We start from the raw sequence: 17,293 nt of genomic DNA, 5'->3' as shown, positions 1-17,293 counted from the left end.
GTAACACGTTACTGGTAACTTAACTCAAAAAGTAACGCGTTACTCAAGCCTTGCAATTACCTGTGCACAGCAAATAAATCATTATTTTTATCATCATGCCCTGTTTTCATTCGTTGCGTCCAAATACTAAACTAAGAATCCTTGATTTTCAACAAAGCTATGATTTCCAAATCTAATTTCTTGAGGATACCTGGTTCTAGCTGGTTTAAAGACAAGTTATCCGTTACTTTCAGAAGTAACAAATACAAAGTTACTTGTAACTTGCAACTTCCCTTATTGAGCTATTAAAGATGCACTATGAAGAAACTTCAGTTATTATACCTCTCAGGTCATCCGCTTTGATTAGACTTGTGTTCTGTGGTCACTCGCACTGAGTGGCTCAAATATGATGCCCTGTTCTGAGACCAAAAATTATTATCCCTAAATGAGATGCTGATTAGACATGTTAAATCTTTATATGCAATACTTTTAATCTAAGTAGGAAATCATTTTTAGCGTTTCTGAGCTTGCATTTGAGTGTGACTGATTCAAAGAAGTATACTTTTGCATCAAGAAAGCTAAAGTTGAAATAACTTGTACGTCGTACCAAACATATGCATCTTGTTGGTAACGAATCTTTGTTCAAGAGGGACCAGACCACCAGCAGAAGTCCAAAATTACTCTAAATGATCAGAGGGAAAGAGAAGAATGTGACCCTGTGAGCACCTTTTGGCATTTTTAGATCTAATAACAAACTGAGAGTATAAAAGTTTGCTCACTTTTATTTGATGCATCCAATCATTAGTAAATATGTTACCTTTAAAAAGATATTTCTCTGAGAAGGTGAAACAAAAAGACGAAAGAAAATGCCTGTTGAATTGCTTAAAACTCACTTCTAAACAATACTTAACCAGGGCATTAGTCGTTCCTCAAAAAAAAAGGAATAAATTACAGTTACATTTGTCAAAAATACTAATTCGTTACACAACCGTTACTTGAAAAAAATGTAAAGGCGTTACTCGTTACAATTGCTTTTACGAAAATGTCAGATGACCAATATCTTATGGTTTTACCCCATCAAGACCATTATTCTCTAAAAAATGTGTTTTTTGACTCAAGCAGTCCTAATGCGTAGAATTTGAGGCGTTTATGTCAAAATTTTTCAATAATGAGTAATGAGCCTTGGCATTTATTCTTGGCTTAGTTGTTCAAAATGTATTGCATCCAAATGCTTTGAGGAGTCAAGATTGGTACCCTGTATGGGATAATGATTGTCCAAGGTTTGATACAATATCGCAAAAGTCATGATGGAAAAACAGTATTAGAGATTGTGAAGTCGGTAAAGCATCCCTGTTTGTGGCCTATTTCTAAGTCGTACAAATGAGGGGGCTTTGGGAATTTGATGGAGTCAAAGAAAGATTTTCCTTGCTTGACATTTGCACTGAATCAGGTTCTGAGTCCAACCGAATTTGATTGAGAAGATGTAAAGAATACAGTAGCCCATGTAACAAGATTTAAAATCAAAAGTACTCGCAGAGTAGTTGACATCAAGCACAATTTTCAACCCTAAATTCCATTGATCATAATATGCTAGGTTGAAGTAGCAAAATAGGCAATTCCTGTTGAGCCTTCAGTAAGCTATCACGAGCGAGATAAACGAAAAATTAAAGGTCTTTCTGGAAGCTGAAAAAGGAACGAGTAACGAGTAATTCTTATAGTTTTTGGCTCGGTACAATTACCAAATTTTTAAAATGTAATGCAATTATAGTTCCTTTTTTCGAAAAAAGGAACGAATTACTGTAATTTCGTTTCTTGTAATTTCGTTACTAATGCCCTGTACTTAACTAATCATATTCGATCAATATTGTTAATATCTAATACCCTTGTTATGTACATTCCTGACATTTTATTCCTTTCCAGTAAGGAAATGCTTCATTATCATTATCACATTTTACCTGTTAATCTTAGGTCTTGCCAACGAACTTGAGTTTGTAAACCAAGATAGCCTTTGAACGTAAGTTGGGAATATAAGCGACAAATTTGAGCAATAATCTAATAAAACATTGAGATCAAAGTGCTCCTTATAATTTTTTTAAGGTAGAACACTACTCAGATGAATTTGAGTATTTCTCTCACAACTTGATAGCTCACTGTGGACTCCGAAGCATATGTTGTTTTTACCTTGAGTAGAAACTGTAGAAGTTCGGCAGTTCGGATGTGCTAAAGATCTGAACTGAGGCATATTGAAGAAGAAAACCAGTTAGTTTAACACTCTCGAATTTTGCTCGACATATTAACAACATTTTTGTCGGAGTAAGAATTTTTGACGATCGGGATGAGAAAGGTGAGACGACAAGAGGGAAGCCGACTGTATCAAAGAATCCAGCTCAAGCAGATCGGTACATTTCAATACTTTTCAATTCTCGATTTTAGATCACGCGCATCCTCTTATTTTTGTTCATGATTTATATTTGTAGAGCACACGCATGTTAAGGTATTATAATGCATAAACAGTCTTGGTAATTGATGTTCATAAAATTTGAGCAATGGCAGAATTGCAAGGCCGTACATGAAATCATGGAGCAGTTATACCTAATTTGCCAACCATTTGCCAAGTTGGTATGCATACTATGCATGCCAACTTACCAAACAATCTTGGAACTTTTCCCTTATTCTTTCAATTGTGGCTGTGCTCTCCCTATCCTTATTTCCGAGTGGCTACAAGCAATAAACAACCAAACATTGAACAATGAATATAACATTTATTCTTCTTCAAAACAAAAGGGAAGCATGTTTGGTCATAAAATAGCCATGTTTTGAGGCTAAGCAGTTGAGCGAATCGGAAGAACCTGTTGGTTAAATAAAAATTGAATTAGTTTGCTTGCAATTTCTGAAACAAACTGAAATTCGTAACCATACCCCTGGGACATGGGAGAGGTGATGGAATGTTTCCTCATTTTATGTCTCCTCACTTTGCAGATAAATTAGGATGCAGATGCACAACCCAAGCAAGAGCAGAATAAGCATTTGACCTGAAAAAGATGAGCATTACATTGAGTGGTGACAAGGGGGTGTGCCCTTAGAGCTAAAAAACGGGAAAAAAATCACGCTCTTACTCTTGGCCTCTTTCACTAATTGCTTCTCCTTCTCGATCCGTTCCAATATGGCCTTCTTTTTCTCCAGTACCATAGGAGTTGGATTCAAAGATGAACCCGATCGTTGGGTGGCCCAGTTCGAGCGGCTAGATTCTCCGCTTGAGGGTGCGTTATTATGAAGAACCCCATGATTGGGTTTGGTGCCCATTGACGAACCAGGACGAGAATTAGTGTTGAATTCAAGATCTGGATAGTGGCTATCACTCAAATGAGAGAGGTTGCTATCTTGAGAGTTTTGTCGCGACATCAGTGCGCTGGGTCTGCTTTGAGCGAACGTGCCTGAAGTTGCCCGGGATCTTGGTCGTTCACCACTTGGATCGCGAGATGGTACCGCACTAGCACCACCGGGGGCCCTCTGAGTTTGATCCCTTTTGCGGAGGGTTCCAAATTCGGCCCTGCCCAAGTTTTGACTGTACACTTGACTGGACATGGGTTGAGGACCACTTTGACCACTTTGGTCAGCACCCTGCAACTGTTCCTTAGCGCGCTGCGTGATCTGTTGCTCTTGATGGAATGGACTGGATAAGATTAGATTTTCGACAGTTTGAAGTCCATCATGAAGCCTTTTGTACAGCTCTGTGTTTTCCACATTTTTAGACGGGTCGTGAGGATTCATTCCGGGGTGGTTGCTCATATCCTTGCTCAAGGGGTCAGGTAGAAGTCTGGCCGGTAAGTGACGGTCGGCAGGGACATTCAAAGGGATATGTGAACCAGCGTTGTCCGATCCAAATATGTTGGGAGAATGAGAAGCACTTCGACTTTGTCCATGGGACGCATCTTGGGCTGAGAGGAATTGGCCCATCCCAGAGGGGTCCCGTGCGGTCAATTGAGCACCAATTGATTTTCTTCTCGGTTGTGCCATTGGTTGTTGTTGATTGGAGGCATTCAACGCCCAAGGCGAGCTTGGCCTTCGATTGGGTGGAACAGGTGGTCCCTGATCATTGCCTGCCCAAGCCCAAGATGAATTCGGATCTAGAGAGTCTTGATTTGAATTTGATGGGGCACAAACATCAAGCGCAAATTGATTGGTATTGGGATAGAAATTATTGGAAGGTTGATTTGGATTATTTCGGAGGCTCGGACTGAGTGGTGGAGGAAGATTGGTTTGGGCCAAAGGTGGCTGGATGATCAAGGATGATAATACTTGTTCTGGAGAGCTTGTCACATTCGAGAGCTTTCTCTCCGTTTGGTTTGGCACTTGACCTCTTGGGGACAAGTTCATGGAATTAAAGGCATCCAGGTGAGCTTGGGTAGGTTCGGTGTAAGTTCCATCTTTCCGATTATCTCGCTGACTCGGTGGCCTTGTATCGAACACGCCAGGAAGGTTTGGATTCACGGCAGGCCATACATTCTCCTCGTATTCTCGCTCAACTTCAACATCCTTGGCAAGCCCCTCCAGCTTTTTCAAAAAATCCAAAGGACTGACAGGTCGAGAATGGCCGGGTCTTGAGGATAAGGAGGAATCTCTGGAGCGAATCTTGAACTTGGGTTTGGATTTGATGTCGGCCTTACTCGTGTTTCGAGACCGATTTGGCGATGGATCTATTCGAGTGCTGTAATGGCTTCGGAGCTCATTCTTGTCCACAGTAGGGATTTGGCTTGAGCCTCCAATGGTTTGCTCATCCAGGAAAGATTGGACCTTTTCCTCATAACTTAAACTTGAATTAGGTTGATTGTGCTTAGGTACCCCGTCAGGGCCTAAAAGTCTGCTATCGACCAGATTGAGCCCACCCAAAGAGCTTTGGGCATGGCCTCGCTCAAAGAGCTTATCAAAATCTACAGCCTCAATCTTTGAGGTACTCGATTTCTTATTCTTCTTGCTCATTGGCGTGTCAGAGAGATTAGGTACCTCTGGATCAGGAGAGGGTAGGGTGGCAAAATTTCCAACGCTAGCAGCCTCGGTCATTTTATTGGGCAACGGAAGGGTTATCTTTCGCGTGGCTTTGTTGCCCAATGCTTCGGATTTTTTACTAATGGGTTCGGCAGATGAGGCCTTATGAAAAACACGTTTCAAAACGGATCCCCTCTCCGTACTATTAGTCCTCGAAGAGGCTCTAGACGTTTTCTTGGACGAGAGCCCTTTTCCCTTCTTCATCAACGAACCAAAGAGGCCTCCTCCATCGTCTTTTGGAACAGAAGGTTCCCTTGAGAGTGAAGTTCCAGTGGGACCTGAAATTCTTCCACCAGTCATAGCATCCAAAAAAGCCCGTGGTGATGTATCTTGGTTGCCGTTTTCATTTGACATCGGTTCCCTGGACACTTGTTGCTGCATTATGAAATTCAAATTAGGAGAAGCCTTATTACGAAGCGGCTCATTTTCCTCCATCCTAGCATGCAATAAGCCCGGACTGGCCCGAGGTACCTCGTGATAAGGACGCTCAGGAAAGCCTTGGGGTAAAGCTGGCCATGATTTATCCTCATTGGGAATTTTATGTGGTAGTTTTAGCTTCCATTGTCTCTCCAGAGAGGCAAAGGAGACCTTCTTAGGTCTACCCATGGAGTCGAGGGTCACGTCCTGGTCTAGTGAAGAATCGATAGGCTCTTCAAAGGATTCATCCTCATCATCACTTGAGAAATAGTATTTATTTTTGTATTCCGATATTCTTGAATCCATTGTGCCGAATTGTTTTCCTCTTGCCGTCCCATAAAAATCCAGCTGATCCCATGTCTGTTCCTGTCTCGCTCCAGCTGCTACTTTGGGCACAACTGGACGATCCTGCTCAATAGCTTCTTGTCTTCTGACCTCATCGTCTTTCCTTGTCAATCCCCTACCTCTTCTCCCAGCTAATAGCGAGGTGTCGGCAATGGCGGCGAGGACGACATCCTTCTCAAACGGTGTTTTCAGCTTTTCCCTCACTTCTCCCGTTTTGACTTGAAGATCTACAAAATCCAGGGTCAGCTGCTTCTTTCTCTCCTGGAGCTTCTGCAACTCAGTGACAGAATATGGTGTCTTTTGTTTCAATCGCTGAAGGGAGGCATCTTTGCTTCGGCTCCTTTTGGGTTTCACTGGCACCTCCACAATGCCCTCTCTGGGTAAGGTGGCGATTTCCGTGGATTTCGACCTTCGGCGCTCAGGCTTGGGTGGCTGAAGAGTGGCGGTATATGGCTGTTGAACAACCTTGAGACGCTCGTTTCTCTGCCTGGCTTTCGAGTTCATATCTGGCATGTCCACACTAAATATGGGTAGAGTGGTATCAAACCTTTCCAAAGTGACCTCTTTAAGTCTTAGGTTCCTTTCCTCAGCAATCTCTTGCACTAAAGGTGCTATAGCTTGAAAAGAGACGCCGGCATTAATTTCTCGTTCCAGCATTCGGGTATCTGCGGAGCGACTTCGCTGCTTAGGAAGAGTATTGAATCCCGGCACTTGAAGAAGCAAACTGGTTCTTCTCACATTATCCAACGAACTGGATCGTTTCAACTTGTTCCCTCTTTTAGGGACCGGTGGTTTAGGTAGCTTGAGTTCATCCACAGTTTTAAAGTTCATTTTTCTTAGTTCCTCGGGAACCTTGTCCTTCTTTTTCTTCTTTTGCTTTTTCTCCTTACCAAAGGTGTTAGTTGCAGAATCCTCAGTTTGTCCAGGGTTCTTAAATGAATGACTTGTAGCATTATTAAGGGTCCCGCTTCCAGGGTTTTTTTGAGCGATGTGTGGAATGTCACCCACAGGGTTTGCTACTAAGGTGTCCCCTTCGTTGGGTTGCTGTTTTAGGGCCCGTCTGTCTAGTGATCTAGCACGTTTCTGTGGAGGGACTGGAATGTTTTCAATGGAATGTGGGGTTTCCTCATCAGGGGTCGGTGGAATGACTTTGGATCCTGATGTCTTACCAGATCTTCCCTTCCGATCCAAGGACATGACACGTTGTTTGGGGGAAGGGTGTTTAAGCAAAGCCTGCTTGCCAGTCATAAGCTTGCCCAATCCAGGTGGCAGAGGAGATTCATCATTGGTCTTCGTTTCTTTTGGCTTCATGAAGGCTTGGAAAAGACTTTTTTCTTTTGTGGGCTTGTGCGGTTGTTGATCAAGTTTGTCCACATTTTCAATTACAATGGCAATATCGTTGCTAAACTTAACTTCAGAGGGTTTATTTTTCCTACTCATTGGCTTGGGAGCCAGTGGAAGCGATTCCTGTTGCATTGTTAATCTTGTATTTGCATCTTCTTCTATATCTTCCGAAACGTGCTCGAGATATTCTGGAGCAAAGGGAATCTCGCTGAGATCAACGTCGTGGTCGCGAGTTTGTTCTATTCGATTACTTTCCTCGTGGAGTTCCTCAATGGTTTGGACTTGTTCGTTTTCTTCCTCATTTCCAAGTTGAGTGAGTGAAATGTCCGGGTCTCTGTTCACGTTAGTTTCGATAGATATAGTTCCGTCTTTGATTTTGCTGTTTTCTTCCAGGGGATCGAAATCTTGCTCCCCATTGGCAGGTCTAGAAAATCTAGTGGCTAAACTGTTCAGTCCTTTCAGCTCTCTTGGTTCTTCTTTCAGATTTTCTTCACCTCTCCTTGTGCTTGAATCTCGTTTAATAAAATTCTTGAACGCCTGGTTTGCCTTTGGTTCGTGGGTGGTGCTTTGTAAGGCTTCTTCGGGATTGCTTTGCTCCTTGCTCAAACTAGAATCTCGACTGATCAATTTTTTCAAGCTACGTTTTGGTTTGGGTTGAGCACTCTCGCGGTCAGGGCCGTTTCCAGATTTGTCTTCATTTTCTCTCATTGAACTCTTATCCCGTTGAAAAAGCGCCTTGAAGCTCTTTTTTTCTTTGGCTTTTATTTTGTCTTCAATTTTGTCTTCATTCGCTTGATCCTCCTTATTGAAAGTAGCCTCTTCTTTCTCCCCTACGCCAATCGATAAATTTTCTTCGTCAATCCTATCCCTGTCCACGTTGTCGTTGTGCTCAACAGCAGTGTCTTTCTCCCTCTTCATAAAATTGAGCAAGGACCGCTTGGCCTTGGATTTCTCCTGAGTCAACACATCTTCTTCGGGTTTATCTCTCTTAATAAGACTCTTGAATGTGTTAGAGAGCTTTTTTGCTTTTGATGTCTTGCGAGTTATTGGGTCTTCGTCTTCTTCTTCCAAATGGTTAGCTTGTAATGGAGCGGCCCCAGATAGTGGTTGTGGTTGTTCAACTGTGTCCAGATCAGTATAGTCAAAATCACTCGAGTAAAGATTATCTGTGTCCTTGGCCACGACAAGGTTGCTTCCAAGGTTATCTGGTTTTTGTGCTTGGGTGATTGTGTTGAATGTGTCTTTGCTCATATCATTGTCATCATCATGATGAGCCTCCTCGTCATCAGAACTTACCTTGTCGGTCTTGTTCTTGTCCCGCACGTGTTTGGCACCATTGGCTTGGTCTGTCCTAGCCGGGTCCGATTCAGCCTCTGGAATTTCCAAGTCGATAATTGATTTGAGGCCAGGTTTGGCCTTCTTCCCATCGATTTTAGTTGCAGTTGCAGCCTTATCCAATGATGTTTGAGACTCGGCTACTCTCGCCTTGGCCCTTTGAATTTCTTGAATGGTCACTTTACTCTTGGACCCTTTGGTTGGCACAATATAGTGTGGTTCTGGAGAGGATTCAATGGACCTGGCCCTCTTTGGCACATCATTAGGAGCATTAACTGTTGGAGGCTTCTTCTTGGGCTTGATAGGCTTGGAGTAAATATCCTCTTCCTGGACTTCTTGACCTGGTTGCGACAAAACCGGAAATTCAGTCACGAGCAAGCCTTGATTTAGAAATGTACGGGACTCATCAGCCTTGTCGGCCTTGTCAGCCTTGTCGGCCTTGTCGGCCTTGAGGGCCTTGTCAGATGGGGATTTCTTGCCCTTGTTCTTCTTTATTTTGCTGTAATGGTGCTCTTCAACTCGTGATTCTTCTTTTTCGTCCACTTTCCACGTGACAGTTCCAGATGATCGTTGTTTTGAATGCGAGGGATGACTTGAAGATGGTGGATCCAATGGTTGCTTTGAACCTTTGTCACCGTCGGCTGTAGAGACAGACTCTGAAATTTCAGGAGACATTTGATTTGTTGGCAACATCATCGGTTCTAAATCTAGCTCCGTCTTGGTTTTATTGACATCATCATTGGCTTTATTCTTATCTTGCAATTTCTTCCCGGTTTTGTTCGTTTTGATGCCTGAAACATTTTTGTTGTTGCTATCTTCTTCATGAACTCCTTCAAGATATGTGGACCTGGTGTCAACTTCAGGTTTGGATAAGGGGTTTTGTGAGGATTGGGAATCATCAGTCGTATGAAACATTGGCAATTTCTCATTCACATCCATGACCACATCCTTTGCCATACCTGTTTTAGGACCTTCGGGACCATCTTTCTCCGTTGAAACTGCATTTTGCTTGCTTGGAGCATTCGTCGCTCCTGAACATTTCGTCTCACCCTGATTAAGGGCGTCTTGTTCCATTTGAGCCTCTTGTTCCATGACCATTTTGTGAGCCACAAATTCAGCCTCTATACGCTCCAGATTTTGCTCTTCGAGGTCTTGCAAGAGTCTAGCTTCATCTTCATTGATGGCCGAGAGTTCGCGCAATTCGCTGCGACTCCTTTTGGGCTCGTCTGGTTGTTCTAACAATTGATCTTCGTTGGGAACAGAGTCATGCTGAACAATTTCTTTATTTCCACGCTTCTTTTTCTCGGGCTTTAATGGCAGATGGGAATCGTCGCCTGTGTTGCTTTGAGTCGTTTGTGCTTGATCTGATTATTGAATTTCATTAGGATCATGTGCAAATTCAGGTGTTGGAGCCTTCTTCTTCTTCTTCATTTTCTTTGGAACCGATGGACTTTGAGTGCCTTGTGGTTCAGCTTCTCCCATTACTGCGAAAATATTCTCTTTTGAAGGGTACTTGGCACTTGAATGAGGATCGTGATCATCATCGAAGCCTTTACTAATGTCTTGATTTTGAGTTTGCAACGTTGCTTTATCTGAGGAAAATTGCTCACTCAACGGCTTGGACATAGTTGAATTGCCATTTTTATCCTCAAACTGGGACTCATGTTTCGAGATTTCACTTGGGGGCTCCTCAGCTGATTGAGAATGATTGGTAATGTTCTTAGAAGGATCATTTGAACCCTTGGGCCCTTTGGTCTTCTTTTCTGGTCTGAAAGGATGTTCTGCCACACCATCTACTCCATCTCCTGATTCTTCCTCATCAAATGTAGAATTTAAATTTTGAACATTGACACTTGAACTTTGGTCTTGCTCCGGGGGCTTCACGACCTTCTTTTTGCGTTTTGGAGGATTTTGATCAGGTTTTTGAGTATCCTGTGGATCTAAGCCAGAGAGTTGAACTTCAGGGAGACTCTGTAGCTGGTTTTCATTGCTCGCACGATTTTGAGCCTCCATTTGGCTGTTGGCTACCGAACTTTGGCTATCTTGTACTGACAAGTTTGAGGTATCAAGATAACTGGTACTTTCCTCTTGGACGGATTGTTGACCATTGGCATTGTTTTTGTCAGACAGTTTGGCATTTTTCAGTGACTTCGTTTTGTCATTTGACGGGGCTTCTCCTGCCAAACTTTTTTGCTGGGCAATTTGGTCATTACTTTCTAATGTAGCCTCTTCAGCGATGATTTGTTCTTTGGTCATTGGGTCTTCTTTATACTGAGGACTATCAGGATGTTTGGAATCTCTCAACAGTTTCTGCATGCCATGTTGTGACTCGTCACTTTTAACCAATTCCTCACATTCTTGCTCCTCAGCTCTTTGACCCCCATCCAAAGCGTTGCCTTTGAGGACATTCACGTCCTTCTCTTCGTGATTGTGGGATTTATCAAGCTCCTTGCGAGTTTCTTCTGCTAGGGCCTCTGTCTTTTTAGGAGGGACATCCATAAACAATCTTGGTTCATCTTCAAATATGTCAGGTTCTTGAGCCTTGGAGTCTTCGGACAATATTTGATTTTGTTTGGTTCTCAGCTCTTCGGCAAATTGTAATTCACCCTCAATCTTGGCCTTTTCAGCAAGCCCTTGTTCCTCCTGAAGTTTCATTTCTTCCACCAGTATTTGTTCCTCTTTAAGTTTGGCTTCTTCAGCTAAAATCTGCTCTGTTCGAAGTCGCATTTCTTCAGCCAGCCTTTGCTCCTCAAGGATTCTGGCTTCTTCAGCCAAACTTTGTTCCTCTTTGAGCCTTGTTTCTTCGGCCAACTTTAGTTCTTCTTTGAACTTGGATTCTTCTGCCAATCTTTGTTTCTCCCGTAGACTGGCCCTTTCAGCAATCTTCTGTTCCTCTGCGATTCTGGCTTCGTCAGCCAGCCTTTGCTCCTCTAATATTCTGGTTTCTTCAGCCAATCTTTGTTCCTCTAAGCTTCTGGCCTCTTCAACCAACCTTTGTTCCTCTTTTAGCCTAGCCTCTTCAATCAATCTTTGTTCCTCTTGAAGTCTGGCCTCTTCAGCTAACTTCTGTTCCTCTGCGATTCTGTCTTCTTCAGCCAACCTTTGCTCCTCTAAGATTCTGGTTTCCTCAGCCAACCTTTGTTCCTCTTTGAGCCTGGCCTCTTCAGCAAATCTTTGCTCCTCCTGAAATTTGGCCTCTTCAGCTAACCTTTGCTCTTCTAAGATTCTGGCCTCTTCTGCCAGTCTTTGCTCTTCCAAGATTCTCTCGGCTTCGGCCAACCTTTGCGCCTCTTTGAGCCGTATTTCTTCGGCCAACAATTGTTCTTCGTGAAGTTTAGCCTCTTCCGCCAATCTTTGTTCCTCTTTGAGCCTTGATTCTTCTGCCAATCTTTGCTCCTCTAAACTTCTGGCCTCTTCTGCCAATCTTTGCTCCTCTAAACTTCTGGCCTGTTCTGCCAATCTTTGTTCCTCTTTGAGCCTTGATTCTTTGGCCAATCTTAGGTCTTCCTGAAGTTTAGCCTCTTCAGCCAATTTTTGTTCTTGTTGGATCCTTGCTTCTTCAATCACCCTTTGTTCCACTAGAAGTTGGGCCTCTTCTTCCAATCTTTGCTTTTCTGCAATCCTTAAGTCCTCCTGAGCCTTGGCTTCTTGAACTAGCAACTCTTGCTCGTTGATTCTCAAGACTTCAGCAGCCTTTAGTGCTTCAAACAATTCAGCCTCTTCCTTTAACCTTTGTTCTTCAAGAAGTTGATGTCCCTCTAGGATTTTTGCCTCTTGGGCCAACTTTTCTCCGTCAGTGACTCTCATTTCCTCTGCTGCCTTCGCATCCTCAAGAATTTTGGCCTCTTGATGCAATTTCTTTTCTTGGGTAAGTTGAGTTTCGTTTTGAAGTCGTCTCTCTTCTTCAAGCCTTTGCTCCGCTTCCAAACGAAGTGTGTCTTGAGCTTGGGCTCCTTCAGCTAAGAGTTCCTCTTCTAACTTCTTCGTCTGTTCCTTGATCTTCTCTTCTTCGACCCTCTCTGTGATTTGCTTCGAGGCCTCGGACCAGCATTCGTTGTCCTGCTCGGAGTAGAACGAAGGCAATTCCTTGTCCTTGGTGTCTTCACTTTCATCATTTTGTTGCTCTGTGTTGGCCTTGGGGATCTTTTTCTTTTTCTTCTTGGCTGGTTTGGCCGGTGGAGTCGCATCAAGCACCACTGGGTCGTCACCACGTGCTCCCGTTTCCTTCTTTAGATCCGACTCTTTTGCGGCCAGCCAACTCCCAAATATTTCCTGCTTCAAATCACCTTGCTCTTCAAAGTCCTTAAGCATTTGATCAATTTCTGTTCGCGTATTTTCTTTGGCTGCATAGGCTTCCAAGGGCTCAATAATCTGAGACAACGGTTCTTCCGTATGATCCAAGTGAATCTGGTTATCATTGATTTCAACGCTCTTGTGAGATTCTAGACCCGCACTTTTTGGAGCCTCCACCGAAGGTTGTGCCATGGTATCCAGTTCCACTTTTTCAGCTGATATTGGTTGGAATGTCTCGAGATCAGGAGTTTTCTGTGGAAAATTGGAGCCATTGGAAGCGGCGGTGTTTCCCATAGAATAACTGGACAGGGTTGGGACCATTTTTTCGTATTGAATTTCCTCGCGTTTGAGTGACTCTATGTCATAACTATCCAAATCATCCAAGGGAACGGAGAGTAGTTCTTCCACATTCGTTTCCAATTCTTGGACCTTGGTTGACAGAGTGGATTGGCGTTTCCGCACTTCGTTCAATTGAGCCCCAAGGACGAAGCAATCGGATTTGGCTCGGTTCCACCCGTTGTCCTCGGCATTGGGAACTGACTCCAGGATGACTTTTAGTTTCTCGAACTCATCCATGATGTCCTTTTCTTGGCGATATAATACTTTGCTGGAGAAGAGCTGGTGCCGGATTTCAAAGAGTTTCGTGGCCTTTTTTGCCACAAGATCGATTCTATTGGAGGTCATTTGAAGCTTGAGATCTCTGATGTTCTCCAGCATTTCCACCCGAAGTTTCTTTTCCAAGCCAAAAAGATGCTTGAGGGCCCCGTCAAAGGACATGGATGCCGAAGACTCACTTCTAACCCCTTGGGCTTCCATGATGATGAGTGATTTCCTAGAATAAATTATTTTTCCTGTACACCCGAGATATCACCAAAACAAAATTCAACATGGCTCCTCACACTCACTTAATTTTCGAGAAATTTCAAGATGGTCAAGACTTTTTCCCCATCAGGAGGAGCGTCAGTGGGCAGTAGTTTTTCTTCACTCTCCAGCACCTTTGGCCGCCTCTTTGGCTCACGAACTCACTTTTCGGATTGAGAGAAAGAAAGAGGACGAAAGATTGTATCAATGTCAGTGCTGTTGTTATTTCCCCTCAGGATGCTCTTGGCCTTGGCTACACTCCTCCTCCTCCTCGTCCTCCTCCTCGCCGCCATCATCGTTCTCGTCGTCCATGTCGTCGTCGTATTCCTCTTGGAGTACATTATATATCTCGACTTTCCCCCGCATTTCCCATTTGTCGCCCATTCCAACAAGAAGGACGGATGCTTCCGAAATCATTTTCTAAGGGTCTTGGGCGACCGAAAAGCCAAGAGGACGGGGAACGAGGATGATTGTTGGCCTTCAGTTCACTGAAAGTCACGACCGAGGACAACGGAGAATTAGGGGGGTCTTGTCTCCCAAGGCACAGACCGCGAACGAAACTTTGCTAGCGAATTTGCATCGCTCATTGAAAGGAGATTGCACTTGGATCACTCTTCGGATTCCATGTTTTAGCTTTGCAATATGCCAATTGTTACGAATGAAATCTTTGAGCGGGACAAAAACCCGACCCAGAAGCCCGACTTCCTTCAGTGCTTGGGACAGTAATCGCATTAGCAGTAGTAATTATTGCCGGCCCTTAAATCTTGTCAAGGGCGAACAAGGAAGATACGTCCTCGGTAGGTTGTATGCTTGCAAGATCGAAAATCAAGCTGCTGACGAGGCATTCGAGGCAACAAGAATGCACAGGTTGAAACTTGGAACAAGCTTGGCTATCAGTGAACCCCGTATGAGTGAGGCAAACTTGGGGAAAGCTCTAATTCAATGTGACAAACCTACACAAATAAACAACACCATACACAATCCCAACCTTGGCCAGGAGGGCCAGGAGGGCCAGGAGAGCCAGGAAAATTTGATCCCAATTGTGGGGTGGGTGTTGGGCTGGAGCTGCGGGAAAAGGCAATCCATCATTGCACCCAATTCTCAATTTTTTTTAATCGGATCGACTCTCGTTGTTCAGCCTCCTTGTCTGTTGGGGGGCAAACAAGGATGAGACCTTTGATGGGAACAAAGTCCGCAGCCTATACCTGAGCAAAAGGTCAGGTCATTCGTTGTATCAGAGCTGTCCTCCAAAGTTATCGGTGATCAGGATGGATCGTGGAATTCACACGATCTTCTACCTTTAACGGGGCATGAAAATGGAACCTAGTCTTTTGCGTTTCGTTAAGCTGAGGCTTGAGCACAAAAACGTACTGAGAAAGGAACATTCATTCCCTGGGGTGTGTAAAATGCAATAGCGGCAATTAAACTTGGAGCAAGGCGAGGATAATGAGAAATGACAGAAAAGCTCACCATGAAGGTCCGTTTAAGATGTGTGCATGTCAGTCTGTTTGAGTCCGTCAAGGGTCCAAATGGACATTGGGAGCGTGCAGAACAGAAGTGGCTTCTTGGCCGGCCAGAGCCTTGGCCCTCTTCAAATTAACGCTGGGAAGAACTAGAGCTCTAAAGAAAACTACGACACTGACAGGTCAATCACTAGGCAATATACGAATTTGCCCATCCCAGGATCGAGAGTCGGGAAAGGCTGTGACGTAATTCTTTGCAAGAGGGCCTTCTTTCGATTACATCGTTTCGACATACCTCTATCGTTTGAGCCTATTCTTTTGAGATAACCGGGACTTGAATCTGAGCTCAATTGTTACCTTCATTAGAGACAGCGCAGATCAGTTCAGGAGCAAGATTTTCTTAACTCTTTGGAACGGAAAGTGGATCGTTAACAACACTCGAACTGCGTTCGTGTTCATGTTTAACACAATCAAATAAATTGCACATTTGTCGTGACATAGAATCTGACCATTGAAATTTATCAGAATGGACCAAGCCATCTAGCATTGACATGAGATACTTGACATTGGACAAACCGCACAAGAAATTATTTCATTCTCGATTTCGAGAAGACACAGGGAAATTGAGCACTAAATTGGATTGGATACTGGATTGTTCTGACATTTCGGGCAAGACCTCTAATCGCCGGCAAACCAGATGAGGATCTACAAAAGGTCCTTGAGAGCCCTCTAAATTGTCCCGATTCTTCTTCTCTTCCACCATTTCTTGTAATTGAGAATCAGACAACTGGACATAGAGGTCTGGGAGGGTGGTGCCCAGGGGTTTGACATTGGGCCCAGCACCTTCCACCGAACCCCCCAAAGGACCGGAACTTTGCAGCGAGATCGAACCAATGGAAGTCCGTTGATTGGGATCGTAGCTGACCACACTGGTGGTGGATCGTTCACTGACCACACTCATATTGCGTCCTCCCAAACCTTGGGGGACCTCGTGGTCGGTGAAACTTGGGATGGAACCCAATTCTTGGTCAAGGCCTTTACTGTTACTCCTTGAGATTGTGATTTTGTTGGGCGAGTCGATTTGTTCCGATCCAGTGGAACAAGTCCACAATTGAGTACTGGAGAGGCGTTGGGATCGCTTGCGAATGCTCCTGTTCCATTTGGCAGCCGTTTTGCGGCAAGTTTGAATGTTATCAGCAATCCAGAAGATCAATATGAAAATGAAGATGACACCCAAGAAATCCCCCACAAGCATGAGATGGTAAACTGGTTCAGAGAAACGGACTTCTTCCATGTTGGATCATTGAATTCCTGGTCTTAATTTTCACTCATTGCTTCACGTTTGCTGCTGAAATCAAAGATAACTGGGTTGTCATTGAGTTCACTATGTGTTAGGCAAACAATCATCAATTACTCGCGTGCTTTGCACACTCACCTCCTTAGATATCCCAACACAAATATGCAGTAGCATCAGACGTTCATTTGTTATCATGTACAGATCCTTTTTTGCAATGAAACATGGCGCTCGGTCTCGCACCTCTGTGTTAAACTCTCACCTCAATTCTCACTCGCGATGCCCAACAATAAAATGAGTGCACAAGTGTCATTAACCAGAAGCAAGTGGCGATTAGAGGGATCTTTTAGGGAGCACTCTAGTCCTTAATGCAAGAGGCAAGTCTTCCGTTTTCCGAGTTCATACTGTTTTTGTCCTCAGCAGATTTAGTTTTTTTCCTTTCTTTGGCAGGACTATAGTAAAGCACCTTCACTTCTGACTTGAATACTTCCGTTAAATGATCGCAGACCTAAAAATTCGTGCTGACTGTAATGATATTTCCCATGCTTCTTTGTATGCATGTGAAATCTGCATGTCTAAATTGTCTTCTCATTCTTTTCCCAAACTTTACATGATGCAATCAACTTTAGTTACTTGTTGAACTAAGATCTTCTCTTTATTGCTTAACGAAATATAAAAAAAAATTATTGCTTAACGAAATATAAAAAAAAACATAATCACCAAAGATTTATCATAGGACTATTTGTAGATCTGCAGGTTTATATGATACCATTTGTTACCACTACCTTGGGTTTTCAGTTGAACTTTTGGGTTGTAAATAGACAAGTTTTTGTTAATAATTCTCGGTTGACATCACCTGAAAAATGCAACTGGCATTTCTTTTTTGTTTGGAATGAACTTTAGAGCAATGCTTGGA

General features: G+C 43.5%; 2 protein-coding genes across 2 annotated transcripts; both read right to left on the bottom strand.

Annotated features, from left to right (window-relative positions):
• Window positions 1-2,721: 2,721 nt before the first annotated feature.
• Window positions 2,722-13,818, bottom strand: LOC131881330 (uncharacterized). Its single transcript, XM_059228167.1, is given in 4 exon segments — window positions 2,722-2,828; window positions 2,899-3,011; window positions 3,096-13,591; window positions 13,665-13,818. Coding segments are annotated over 2 exon segments (10,554 nt in total). The 5' UTR covers window positions 13,576-13,591; window positions 13,665-13,818; the 3' UTR covers window positions 2,722-2,828; window positions 2,899-2,937.
• A 1,768-nt stretch (window positions 13,819-15,586) lies between these two features.
• LOC131881329 (uncharacterized) lies at window positions 15,587-16,879 on the bottom strand. Its single transcript, XM_059228166.1, has 2 exons — window positions 16,519-16,879; window positions 15,587-16,431 (listed from the first exon to the last, which is right to left on the bottom strand). The coding sequence occupies exon 2, from the start codon at window positions 16,375-16,377 to the stop codon at window positions 15,676-15,678; it is 702 nt and encodes a 233-aa protein (XP_059084149.1). The 5' UTR covers window positions 16,378-16,431; window positions 16,519-16,879; the 3' UTR covers window positions 15,587-15,675.
• Window positions 16,880-17,293: the final 414 nt, after the last annotated feature.

Source organism: Tigriopus californicus, chromosome 5 (assembly GCF_007210705.1).
Source record: "Tigriopus californicus strain San Diego chromosome 5, Tcal_SD_v2.1, whole genome shotgun sequence".
NCBI lineage: Eukaryota > Metazoa > Arthropoda > Copepoda > Harpacticoida > Harpacticidae > Tigriopus > Tigriopus californicus.
This window is presented reverse-complemented; position numbering and strand designations above follow the sequence as displayed.